Here is a 13,475-nt window from a genome sequence, read left to right as displayed (position 1 = left end):
TTTTCAAAAATAATTTTACTTATTAGTTGTCATTAAATAAAGAATGTATTCCATACTTCTCCTAAAAATTCTTTAAGATCAAGATATATAAACTTTCACTACCCCAGTGACAATTGAAAAATAAATTGTCATGTGACACAAAAAAGAAGAAGAAGAAGATGTTTACTGGGTTAATAGGTTTAGAGTGGTTTTATTTATTTTTTAAAATCAAAGATAAAAAAAAAAAGAGCACTTTTACTATAATTTCAGTTAATTTTATTTCTTAAAAAATGTAAGGCTTATAAATATTTTGTCTTCAAAATAGTTTAAAATATTATGTTGCATGTTCAAATGAAGTATTTTTTAAGATGTTAAAAATAAATTATTATATGTTGAATAATGAGTTTACTATATGAGTGTTTAAAATAATTAAATTATTCTTATTAATAATTAAATAATAAATAATTTTGTAATACATTATTTTATTAAAACAAGAGTGTTGACAGTGCAAATAACCCCACCTTCGACTATTGATCTCTAAAAGAGTCCAATACAAGTACATGAAATGAAGCAGTTGGATACTACTTGGATCCATTAACAGCGTGTTGGGTTTTTTAATTTAACTGCTGCTGACTTTGATTTACACGATCAATTCTGTGCGTTTTCTTCTTCGCCTAGTCACACCCTTAAGCTTGTAATTAAACTCAGATAACTCTATCTTGAAATTTGCTGCCTCTCCTGCAAATTTATGCCACTTGGGTAGCTACACCAAAGGAAAATTTAAGGGGGAAAAAAAAAATTTAGTATCAAGCATACTCTCTCTTACATGCAGCATTGCACAAACCCCCAGATTCTCCTATCTCGATGTAAGTTTTTATTTTAATTTATTTCACTGCATGTTCTGTTTATGTTGTTTCTTTAACTGTTTATGTGTTTCTTGTTTAAATTTCAAGCCAAGAACGGTTCTAGAGTAGGCTAATTTATCCATTAATGTATGTATCTTTTATGTATGCAAACTTAGTTTAGCCAATTGGGTCGTGGTATTTCTTCTGTTTATAAGAGAAAATGACTAGAAAAGATTCCATTAGCTGAGAATTGTGAAACCCAAGATGGGTTCTCGAGTAATCTTGTTTATCGTTTGATACAGTTATGAAATGTGAAGTTTTAACTGAAATACTTAAGTTTGCTATTTGTTGTAATTTTGTCTATTTTGTTGCTGTTTCTTGTGTAATTTGATTTCGGAAGATGGTGAATTGACTGCAAAAGCATTTGTCATTTGTAATGTTTTGATTTGCTAATATGTTGCCGCTAAGGCTTATAAGTTGATGGGTGCAGTTTTATCCTTTTTTTTTGGCTAACTTTTCTTGTTGTTTTGTTTTTATTGTAGCTTGCCCAGGCTTCCTGTGATAAGGATCTTCAGTTGTCTTTGACTAATAATCAGCTATGAAGAGGCCAATGCCGTGGGGTGATCAGGTTGATGTTATATCATCAGATGATTCTGCTTCAGATGGAGATGCTGACAATGGGCTTGATGGTCGACAGTCAAGCAATGATATGACAATTGATCAACCTACCAAAGAATTAACTTCTGAAGGTATTTCTACTTGGTGGGATTCAGGACCTTCGTTTTGCATTATCTGATTACTGTTTCTTTAGTTTAGATCATTAAAAAGTCACTTAAAATAAGGAAACTACTGGGAAAACTGCTAGGGCACAAGTATTATCCATTATTGTTGTTAAAAATCTTTTTCCGGGTTAGCAGAATCTTACACTACTCTCCTTCAACAGTTGCCTTTGTTTCTCACTTGAAGTTGAGAACATCCAAAAGCAAAAATGCCAAGGATTGAATGAAAAAGGTAAGCAATACTAACCTAAGACTAAGTACAGCAAATCAAAACAGAAATAGCCCATGGGAGAATGAGAGAGCTCTGAGAATCTTTTATATTTCTGAATGAATGTAACTACTGCAATCCTTTATATAGGATTTGTCAAGTAAAATGAAAACCTGTAGACAGGAGATGTAAAGAATTACCAATGTGTCTCGAGTCTCATGGCTACGAGATCTCTTAGATCTAGTAGGATTCCCTTAGGATTACTTACAAATGAACCCCTTCTAGAATCTCTTCAGTGCTTTGTACTAATTTTATAAGTAGGTGTTCATGAGCTTGGCACTTATGACAGTACGATGTGTAGCTTTGGATTGAGCCTTGTTGTCTCCTGTGTTGCACACAGCAACTTCTTGTACTTTAGATTTGTAGTGTTGAAAAATTCTGTAAGAATGTCATCTTTTCTATGGAGGAGTTCTAATAGCCTTTTGGATTCAGTGTAACATCAGTCGTATGAATTGTCAGCCGGCAATTTTGCATTTTGAAATCTGCTGAGAAGTGGCTAAGGACCGAATAGATTCTTACTCTGCTCTCACTTTTTAAAATGAAATTTAGGATGTTTCCATTACAAAATAGGCTGTTTTCCTTTGTGTCATTTATATCATATACTGAGCATATGCTTTGTTGAATAAGTTTCCTAGCCACTTACTCAAAAGAGGAATGCAATTCAGAAGCTTAATGACCATGTCAAAGAAATTTGTTTGGGTCATAGTAGTTGGCAAAGTTGTGTATGCTTGTATAACTTTTGATGCTAGAAGGTATCTCAGACATAGTTTCTTTAGCTAATATATAATTTCCATTTGTAGTTGCCATAATGTGTACATCACTTTTGCGGTTTCTCATTCTTTGTGCTTTGTGTTCAATACATTTATTCCTTGCTTACTGTAGATTTGCTTTCACAGTTTACTTAGATTCAGCATACTCTCTAAAGTCACTGTTGTGAACATGCTTTCATGCAGGTTCATTGTTCAGAAGAGCGGAAATGTATCAGGAGTACATGAAGCAGCTGCCAATCCCAACACAACGCAGTTCTATTATCCCGTTTACCTCATGGGTAGGATTAGGCAACTCTATTAAGCAATTGTATGAGCAACCCTTGCACTACCTCACTAATATTCACCTCAAGCAGTGGGACCAGTTGAGATTTGGCACTGAGGATGAACACAAGCCGCTGGATTCTATAGTCCATCCTTGTAAAGCTGAAGCCACCGTCTGGCTCATTGAAGAAGTTCACCGGCTTACCTCATGTCATCATCATCTAGCCAAACTCTGGCTTTCAGATCCAATGCATTATGTGTTTATCGATTCTATTACCCTGAATTCCCCCAAGTCTCCAGATTCCACCAAGTCCTCAAGTCCTCAAGTCCTGTGAAGTCATGAACCACATCCAGAAGAGAGACTTGTCGGTTTTCATTTGCCTGGGTGCTGAGTGTCGGATGTTCTTTAATTTCTTCAATGTAGGTACAGATTCACGAACTGCATCCAGAAGAGAGACTCATCAATTTTCATTCGCCTGGCTTTCATTTTTTTCTAGTGTAGTTAGAATCTGTACTGACATCAATTTGAAATGAAAAACATCAATAAGTTCTTTATTTCTTTAAATAAACTGCTGTCTTTAGTGTTGTCTCCTCGCACGGATGTTGGTTCCTTGATCTAATATTAACTGATATTCTCTTGGATAGAGGGCTCGTAATTGTAGGGTGATGTATGAATAACTGACTAAGTTGACATTAGCATAACAATGATATACAAGGGCTTGATCACCTGATCGCTTCTCTCTCTCTCTCTCTCTATATATATATACACATCTTCTTTTTCTTATTACCAAAAATCACTACAAGAACAAGACCCTTGCCGGAAAAAGTGGAATCTATTATTATCTCTGACAATAATTTCCCGATCATATACTTTTGAGACTAGTTTGGCAAATGAGTGGCAATCACAGCACAGTCGCAGATTCTTAACAACACGAATGGGCATCGTTTTACTTGTACTGATCAGTCCAAAGGCCATAGCCAGTTTTTCACTATGATGGCTCAGCAAATACTTTTTCTCTTGCTCATCAACATCAAGTAGAACATTAGTAAGGTCAGGAACATAGCCAGCATCTCTGAGTCTGCAGTTCATCTCGCGTAGCATTGATGAAATGTTATTCATTTCCGGGTGAGATTCATCACCAGAAGTGAACTCGTGAACTTTTCCATTAACCTCTATAGAACTTGATCCAGGCAATTTACGAATCCCTTGCTCCTTCATCTGTAGCCTCACTCTTGCAACATTTGTCCATTTTCCAGCTGATGCATATATGTTTGATAGAAGCACATGAACCCCCGACTTCTCAGGATCCAGTTCAGTTATTCTTTCAGCAGCATATGCTGCTATATCAACGTTTTGGTGCTTCTGGCAAGCAGCTAACAAAGATCCCCAAATTACATCATTAGGCTCCACTGGCATGCTCTTAATGAGATCTAGAGCTTCTCCCAACAACCCAGCTCGGCCAAGTAAATCAACCATGCATCCATAATGGACAATTTGTGGGGAGACTCCATGGATATCTGTCATGGACCTGAAAAGGTGCCAGCCTTGATTCACTAATCCACCATGACTGCAGGCTGTCAATACTCCCACAAATACTATGCTGTCTGGTTTTATCCCTTGTCTTAGCATCTCATTAAAAAGTTCCACTGCTTGTTCACCATTTCCCTCCATGGCCATTGCACCAATGGCAGCAGTCCAGGCAGACACATCTCTTTTCTCCATTCTTCTGAACACTTGCATTGCTCTTTGAGGATCACCACACCTGGCAAACATGTCTACTAAGGCTGTTGCAAGCTGCATATCACAGTGAATTCCATTTTTTTCAATGTAAGCGTAGATCCACTTGGCGAGGTCAAGAGCTCCTAGATATCCACAAGCAGATGCAACGCCCACCATTGTCACCCTATCTACCTTGATTCTCTCACTCAGCATCACTCTGAAAAGTTCCATTGCTTCCTCAAACATGTTCTCTTGCGTTAAACCACCAAGCATAGTGTTCCAAGATATGTGATCTCTCCCAGGCATCTCACTGAAAACTTCACGAGCTGACTCCACATCACCATTCTTAATAAGTCCTGCAATCAAAGAGTTCCATGACACCACAGTCTTGTTTGACATGTGATCAAAGATTCTACATGCCATTTCTTGTTTGCCACACTTCATGTACATGTCAATCATAGTATTACAAATGGAATCCCAACCTTCTAACCCATTCCTCAAAACATAACCATGGCACATCCTACCACATAGAAGATCACCTAACTGTGCACTTGCTGAGACTGCAGATAGCATAGTAACTCTATCAGGTCTTGGCCCATGCAATAGCATCTCATCCAAGATGGCAAGTGCTTCTCTTGCCAAGCCTAACCGCACATAGTTTGACATGATTGTATTGCACAAAACCAAATTCCTATCCTTGCATTCACCAAAAAGCTGTTTTGCAGTATCCACAGCACCGCATTTCATGTACATATCAACAAGTGCATTCACCATAAGAGCATTCGCCTTCATTCCCAACTCATCAATATAAGCACACACCCTGTCACCCAATTCAAGATTTTGCAACTTGGCACAAGCAGAAATAACACAAACCATTGTAACAGAATTGGGTTTAATACCTTCCTCTACCATCTCAAAAAACAAATAAACAGCCTCTTTAGGCAAATCCCTTCTAGCACAGGCACAAATCAAACTAGTCCAAGACACAACATTTCTCTCAGACATTTCATCAAACACTCTTCTCCCATCAACAATGTCACCGCATTCGCCATAAAAATGTATCAAACAATTCTCTACAAACACATCTCTATCAAAACCCATCTTGACGATTGCTCCATGAACCTGAACCCCCTCACCAAAAGCTGAACTCTTCGTGCACGCGTTTAACACAAATGGGAACGTAAACTTATCAGGCAAAATACCAAAACCAACCAACTCAACATAGAGCGAAATAGCTTCAACACCAAGTCCAATACAAGAGTAACCTCTAATCAAAGAATTGTACATGAACAAAGTTGCACTAGTTTCATTATCTTTTATGTAATAATCAAACGCTTTTTGAGCATAAGTCAAGCTTTCAAAAGTGCCCATTTGGGCACATGTACAAACAACCTTGGAAATGTAAGAGGGTTTGTGACCTAGGCCCTGCTTTAATATGTGACAGTGAGGTTGCTTGAGTTCGTTTAAAGTTTTGCAGTTTTTCAGCGACCCAATTGAAGGAGAGTCTTTCGGTGTGGTTTTGGCTTTGTGCTGGTTGGTTAGAGTTGTGACTGTTGGTGTTGCTAAGACTAGAGGAGATGGATTTAGAGTCAAAGCCATTGCTTGCTGCTGTGTATAGACTATAGTACTAGTTTGGCCTTCAGCTGCAGGCCTCGGTTATATACTGTTTATGATAGGCATCCATCTGCGGACGACCTGTCGGCTTTTCGACCGCAAACATGTATGACGTGTGAATTTTCGTCCTTCGCACTCTAATCCTATTTTTTCCAAACATATTTGCGCAGACTTGCCAGCATTAAACAAAAGAATTATGAACCAAGCGGCCGTTAAGTCTTGCTGAAAAAATTGACCATTAGTTAAATCAATCCCAAAAGATACGAATACTATACTTTAATCATCATAGCAATTTATCATGTGCGTGGCTTAAAAGCGAAATGCAAGGAAAAATGACAGCTTAATTTAGGGCAAAAGGGGTTGCAAAAGATTGTACATCAGATATCATACTAGAGTTAGAAGTAATTAAAACTCTTATTTCCTTCATCTAGTTGATGAATAATTATTCCCTAGTATATATAGGGTAGCCACCACTAGGCGAAAAAAGACTTGTAAACTAAGGAATCTCTGTGTTGTGGACAAACATATGGCGAGGGCGGTCCTCAACCTCCGTCAATGTTTAATCGTCTGGATTGTATGTGCCAACAACTGTTAATCACATGCAACGCAAGATATCCTTCAAACAGCTGAAGATTAACGGATAATCCTCCGTAATATAACGGAATTTTACAATCTTAAAAATCATCAGTCAGGGTGTCAAACCCAATTGCATATATATCAGCCATCACAGGACTACCAAGAGATCCGGTTGGTAGATTTTTATATTCACTGGTAGTAGGATTCCATATAAAAACGGTCTTTTAGGGGACTGTGCTAATTATGCACGCAAGGCCACAACATGAATTTGAAAGCTTGGTACATCTGAAGTTAACAATCTCTGGATGTTTAAGGGACCTTACTTGTAGTTTTGTGCATCATCTTTGTGAAACACCGAGCTAAAGCCGGCAGCATCCTTGTGCCTCTCTGAGAGAACAAGGCAGTGACATTCATTACCTTCCTTGCACTTGGTGATTGAAGCATGATGCTCTCTAACAAAGTGGGGATCCTTCAGAAGTGAGTTGAATGCGCTTCCTACGCACTTGAGTCGTCCAAGGTACTCAAAAGGCAGCTGCAGTAATATTTCCAAAACAATATCTACAGGAAGTCTCTGAAACGGAACTTGACTCCCGCTAACTTCAATCTGATAACTTCCATCAGCTTCAATAACTCTTTCAAGGGTACCCATTACCACAGTCAATCAAATCGTCTGTCACATATCCAACAAATTACTTGTGTTACAAGGAAAAAAGAGCATTGGAATCAATGCTTTCACGTGCTGAGCGGATTCTTCTGAAGTAAAGCAAGAAATGATCACATCGGCCAAGAAAGCTGTTTTTCACGGATCAATCACACCAATGCTCCTTTTGTGTCATTCACCTGTCGGGTTTTCCGCCGCCAACATGTACGACATATAATCATACATGAAATTAAACCATACGACATGTCAGACACTATGAAGCATATTCCGGTAGTTGTTTTATCAAATAATTAATGTACGACATGTCTAATTATTTTAACTTTTCCACGAGGAGTCATACAGTTTTCAGTGTCGGTTATCTTGTAAATGTCTATGAATTTTCGGTTTAACAAAAATGCTAAATGTCAAGAAGAATGAGAGAGAGCTGAGAGGAGAGAGAGAGAAAAAAAAAGCTGAGACAAGAGAGAGAGGAAACAAAACGGCAGGCTGTGTTGTAGTTTCTCTCAGAAAGACCGTAGGTTGACTTATTTCAGAGCAACATTTCATACATAATTGTCTCCGGAATAAAAAATGTAGGACGTGTTAGTATAGTCTCACTTCTTGTGTGACTTGTCATTCATGCTCTAAAGAGGTAGTACTCGATTCGATCCCCGGTGAACAGACGTCATGAACATGACGTTTAGGAAAGAATTGTTGATATTTTGATCCATCGCTCTCGCCCACTCCATCTTCCTTTGTCTTGCACGAATCAAAGTGCCAATCAATGTCACACATTCAAAGAAATTAATTGCAGCAAGTGACTCAGTAAAGGCGTGCAAGTTAATATGCAAAGAGTTAGAGCATGCAGTCTCTCGCAGTTGTTTCTTTCTCCACGTCAAAATAAAAGCCAAGGAGAAAATTTTATTCATATTATGCGGTACATTGAGAACGTAATCATTACATTATACTGCCCACTTAGGACTTGAAAGACCTGAAAAGGGAAATTTTCTGATTTTAACTATCTCCTCCGCAACTCATTACAATCTACATCTGAATGTTCAAATTTGCGGATGGCAAAGATTTGTTGGATAGAACTCTGGATATGGCTTTGATTGTATTTGGTGTAGTCCTGCAGCATCCACCAAATAAAGAAGCCCCCGCATCACGCCACTTACCGATGTATGAGACAAAGTCCTCATCTCTTACTCCAGTTGATTCCTGCAACATAATACATGTTCTTCAGAACAGAGATGACATGTACCATTGGAAGAAGAAGAATGCTGATCGTAGATAGAATGTTTCAGAATCAAGAGGGCTCAACGGCTGAAGAAGCTTATGAGACGACAAGAAGCAAATGGATTTAATATTAATTCAAGTGGAAAAAAGTGCAGGCTGAAACTCACCACCCACTTCTTGAGCTCAGCATTATAGGTCTCGCCACTGTTTGGATATATGATTACAGGTTTACTAGTTACCTGCAAGATTATTCAGCAAAAATATATAATCTGAATAGCTAAATTTGTTAAGAAAACAAGACTTGCTTACAGTGCCATGGGAAATCATTTTACATGAACACGAGAGTATATACCAGCTGTTTCTAAAGTTGATCAGTCCAATTGACTATAGACATACGCAAGCATCAACCTCAAGGATCATACCTTTCTAACGGAGAGTATGAGTCCATGGATAAATCGAGGAGATGTACAGTTAATTCCAACAGCAACAACTTGCTCGCATGAATCTGCAATTGAGGCACACTCTAATATAGAATCACCACTAACCACGTTAATTCCATCCTTAGAATTGAAAGAAAACCATGCTGGAATAGTTATTCCTTCTTCCTCAAGAAGCTCAGCATAGGCCTGCATGGTATCAAGCAATATCAACCACAGCCAGACTGAATGTTCTCCAAATACATGCTTGCTTGCTTGACTATACCACCAGCATATATTTATACCAATCATAGTTCCATAAAATGCAAAATATCAAACAAATTTTTTAAGAAGCATTTTCCTTTGATTAATTACGACATATTTGGAAAATACCTTGGCTTCCAGCTTATTCGGAATGGTTTCAAATGCAATTAGATCAGCGCCTGAATTGGCTAAAATCTGTACTCTCCTCCTATGGAACTCCTTCAATGTTTCCAGAGAAACTGCATCGCCGTAGTCCCCACTGCAATGGAAGATAATCAGTAAACAGAGATGTTATTACCAAAGATATCATTTCAGATAACAGTGTTCAATTCCCTCCCCCCCTCCACCCCCCCAAAAAAAAAAAACTTGTTCTCTTTCCACTGGGCACATGTAATCAAGTCAAACTGAAGACTGAAGAGATAAATTGTGCATAAATTACAAATGTAATAGCAAGCATGTGCTCAGCCAAAGTTGTGAAGTATAGGTACAATCAATGCTTAAAGAAATGCAATGTACTTACACCGGATTTTGCCAAGTTAAACAAATGCAATGTATTTACACAGGATATTGCCAAGTTAACTCACCTATATTCAGACCCATCAGCCAAATAAGCCCCATAACTGCCTACAGAAGCAGCAACTAAAACTGGACGACTTGAGATCCTTCCACTTCCTGTGAAGTCCCAAGAATCTTTCATACATCTGTCATAATAGATTTCGCGTGCCTCGCATGCAATTTCAACACTTCTCCTAAGCAAAGCTTCTGCTTCCTCTGTCGAGAATCCTTTTGCCTCAAAACCTTGAATGGTGGCCTGCATCGAATTGAAGAGACAGCAAATATTATTATTTCTTTTGAGTAAACAAAGCAAGAAAAAAGTCACTCCCATATATGCTGGAATATGGGCGGGTACCTGATATGATGCAGTGATGATTATATTTGCTCCAGCATCAAGATAATCTAGATGAACCTGTTACATTTATCAATTAAGAATAGTGAGGCTTGTAAAAGAATTAAGCTGCCTTTATATGCACTAAGGAAAAATAAATTTGAAAGTCCCTCTAAATTAACAATCCCACCATCGTGGTTTTATATAAATAACACAAGAAGAATATTTTGAGGCCAACCCTTCTTCTCAAGGTATTCCTTTGTGTGATTACCTAGAGCCTAGACTCCAAGCAGCTGTTAGAAACAATGGTCCGCAACAATCATAAAGCATTTTGGTCGAAATTAACTAAGCATTACCCAAATTCAAAAACATATAACATGTCTGTATAAGTACCTCAAAAGTTAAATAAGAATTTCAAAGAAATTAGTCAAATCTTTATCTATTGCCATCAAAATTGTTAAGGGGTGTTTCACATTCTCTTAATGTCAAAGTCATCAATTTGGTGTGTGTGTGTTTCACATTTTGTTGTACTTGTTTCATTTTCACAAGCAAGAAACATACCATTTTTTTATTTTTTTCTCAATGTATAAGCAATAAACACGTGCAAATCCATACTCGAATTCACATTATACTTTTCAAATTTTTTATACTCAATTACTTAGAATCCTTTTTATATCCTTTATTCCTTTGAACAAAATAAAAAGTGTATACTGTACAACAGAACCAAAAAATTCGATTACAAATTAAAGATTAAACAGATAAAAAAGAAAAAGAAATAACAGACCATTTCAGCAGTGGGTAAATAAATTATTCGACAAATCAGAGCAATCTAATATCATTTAAGTTGCATGAAATAGACAACTGTCACAAGAACCTCACATGGGATTTCAGCACACAAAGCCCCTGAGATGGACATGGTAATATACGTAGCCTCCACGTCACTGTCAGATTTGAAGATAAGAGACTCTGTATCTATATGCCACATCTAACATGCTCCCATATCAAATCTTACATGCTCTGTTTCTCTGTTTTGACAGCATTATTTTAATAATCTATTTATTTATTCATTCATTTATTTGTGCTGTGATAATTTTTATTAATTAAAAAAAATGTATTAACATGTAAGTTAATTTCCTAGACTTTTCTAGAAATCAAAATTTATTACTTTCCTAAAAGTTGTTAAGATCTTGCAAGATACTTGTACTAAACAAAGAAAGATCATTATTCAAGTCAAAACAAATCAGTTGTTATAAGAAAAAAAAAATCTAAAATATAAAGAAAGTTTATGAACCAAAAAAAAAAAAATCTAAATAAATGAACATATATTACTAACTAATCAATACGTACATATGAATGGAGACAGAGAGAGAGAGAGAGAGAGAGAGAGAGAGTTATAAAGGGTACCTTTCTGACGAGGTGAGGAGAAGAGACGAGGCACTTGGCGCTCCAAAGAGGGTCGTTGAGGTCGGCGCCGTGGCGTTCGAGTTCGGTGGCAAAGCCGCCGTCGACAACGGAGTAACCGCCGCACTTTTGTAGGAAATCAGTCATAAATGAGGTGGTTCCGTTGCTTCCCGATACCATTTTCTGTTTTATAGTAGTAGCAGGAGTAGCAGTTTTGAGTTAATGCAGACAATTAGCCAGCTTCTTGTTGCTTTTGGTACCGCTGTTCTTTATTAGTTTATTTGTCTGTTTCGATAAACTGGAACAGCTGATAACAAAACACTGAAAAGCAGAACTAATTTTGTCATATGCACGGTTCCCATACATTTTATAGGGGGAAGAGGCTGTGCCAACTTACCGTTTTGCCCCTCTCGTCCGCAAACTCTCAAAATTTGTCTTGAGTTGACGATTAGACCCTTATCGTCTAAAAAAAAAGAGTAATGATACAGCCATAAACTCTTGTATAAATTTATTTTGTACAAATTGATGTGGTATGATAAGATTAATTGAATTAAATATAACTTGGCCCACATGATTTATTTTTATTAATTTATATTTTTATTCAACCAATAAATTAATGACACGTCAGTTTGTACAAAATAAGTTTGTACAAGAGTTTGTGGTTGTATCATTACACCAAAAATAAACATTAAATATTTGGACAGTTTGAGTTTTGCTGCTAAATTCTAAATTCTCATATTTTTTGAAAAATCTCCTCGTGACGTGTACATTCATCTTTTGAAGCTGGGGAAACTGCTTAAATTCTTTCTAATAACTGCTTAAATCCTTTCTAATATTTGAGTCGTGAGGAAGAAATTGTTCGAACTCTTATTTTTATTATTATAAGTGTAAGAATTCTTCCATTAAAATAACGGTTCATTAATATTCAAATGTCTATTTCTGAAACTATTAATTAGCTATCCATTAGAATAAACTCTAAAGATATTACCCTAACATAAATTATTAGTGTACTATTTATTTTAAAGAATATCAACCTAAGATTCAAGTTTACTAGTGCGTGCCCGTGTATATTTATCTAAAATATGGGTATAAATTGTTAAAATTTGAACTTGAATAAACAAAAATAAATAAATAAATAAAAAGCGGTTAAAATTATTAACTTTAATTAATGCATCGATAATGCAAAGTCTTTGTAAATTGACTTTGTCCATTGAATTGTGTCGGTTTCTTTTTTATTAATATATGTATACATAGGCCAGGTTATAGAGACATATATTTAAATAAAAATTTAAACACAAGTTTTTACTCTATTAAATTAAAGCTAAAAACTAATCAATGATTAAGATTAAAGCTGACATGTCTTTTTCTTTTAGTTTTAAAAACTGACAAATTAATATAATGAGCCTCTAATAATAAAAAATCATTATCCATTCTTTTCTCGCCCGCTTATATAATATAATCAATCCTCTCATTAATACTCCATCTTTCTCATCTCTTTCAATATTTATCTCAATTTTATCTCCTACGTCAGCAAACCCCGTCACGGAACTATTATCCAGAAAAAAAGGTCAGCTCCATCGAAATGGATTACCATTGACGGCAAGAAACCATCAGCATAAGCATAAGCATTAGCATTAGCTTCAGGTGTAGTAGTATAGCAAAGATCATAGCTAGGGTACATGCAATACTTTTACAGGATAAAAGCCTTGCGTTAAAAAGTAACTGAAATTTTCTCTTTTCAAAACTTGACATGCCCCAGGAACAAGAAGACAAGCCAATACCTTGAATTTTGGTGAATCTCCAGTTGTTGCCCTCAAAAT

At 36.5% G+C, this 13,475-nt stretch overlaps 3 protein-coding genes across 6 annotated transcripts; 1 reads left to right on the top strand and 2 right to left on the bottom strand.

Moving 5' to 3' along the window:
* Window positions 1-560: 560 nt before the first annotated feature.
* LOC102618009 (protein RDM1) lies at window positions 561-3,488 on the top strand. Of its 4 annotated transcripts, XM_052436160.1 has the most exons (4): window positions 561-845; window positions 1,367-1,573; window positions 2,825-2,919; window positions 2,995-3,488. In XM_052436160.1, the coding sequence occupies exons 2-4, from the start codon at window positions 1,423-1,425 to the stop codon at window positions 3,235-3,237; spliced, it is 489 nt and encodes a 162-aa protein (XP_052292120.1). In that variant the 5' UTR covers window positions 561-845; window positions 1,367-1,422; the 3' UTR covers window positions 3,238-3,488. The 4 variants fall into 4 exon arrangements, with proteins under 4 accessions (XP_052292120.1, XP_006489435.2, XP_052292117.1 ...); XM_006489372.4 differs by having other exon boundaries at window positions 572-845; window positions 2,825-3,488; XM_052436157.1 differs by lacking the exon at window positions 561-845 and adding an exon at window positions 889-971 and having other exon boundaries at window positions 2,825-3,488.
* An 83-nt stretch (window positions 3,489-3,571) lies between these two features.
* LOC102617724 (pentatricopeptide repeat-containing protein At3g22690) lies at window positions 3,572-7,729 on the bottom strand. Its single transcript, XM_006489371.4, has one exon. It carries the CDS (start codon window positions 6,219-6,221, stop codon window positions 3,687-3,689), a length of 2,535 nt encoding a protein of 844 aa, XP_006489434.2. The 5' UTR covers window positions 6,222-7,729; the 3' UTR covers window positions 3,572-3,686.
* A 624-nt stretch (window positions 7,730-8,353) lies between these two features.
* Window positions 8,354-11,990, bottom strand: LOC102618286 (homocysteine S-methyltransferase 3). Its single transcript, XM_006489373.4, has 7 exons — window positions 11,659-11,990; window positions 10,279-10,335; window positions 9,953-10,179; window positions 9,498-9,627; window positions 9,111-9,314; window positions 8,856-8,927; window positions 8,354-8,670 (listed from the first exon to the last, which is right to left on the bottom strand). The coding sequence occupies exons 1-7, from the start codon at window positions 11,833-11,835 to the stop codon at window positions 8,497-8,499; spliced, it is 1,041 nt and encodes a 346-aa protein (XP_006489436.2). The 5' UTR covers window positions 11,836-11,990; the 3' UTR covers window positions 8,354-8,496.
* Window positions 11,991-13,475: the final 1,485 nt, after the last annotated feature.

Source organism: Citrus sinensis, chromosome 1 (genome assembly GCF_022201045.2).
Source record: "Citrus sinensis cultivar Valencia sweet orange chromosome 1, DVS_A1.0, whole genome shotgun sequence".
NCBI classification, from domain to species: domain Eukaryota; kingdom Viridiplantae; phylum Streptophyta; class Magnoliopsida; order Sapindales; family Rutaceae; genus Citrus; species Citrus sinensis.
This window is presented reverse-complemented; position numbering and strand designations above follow the sequence as displayed.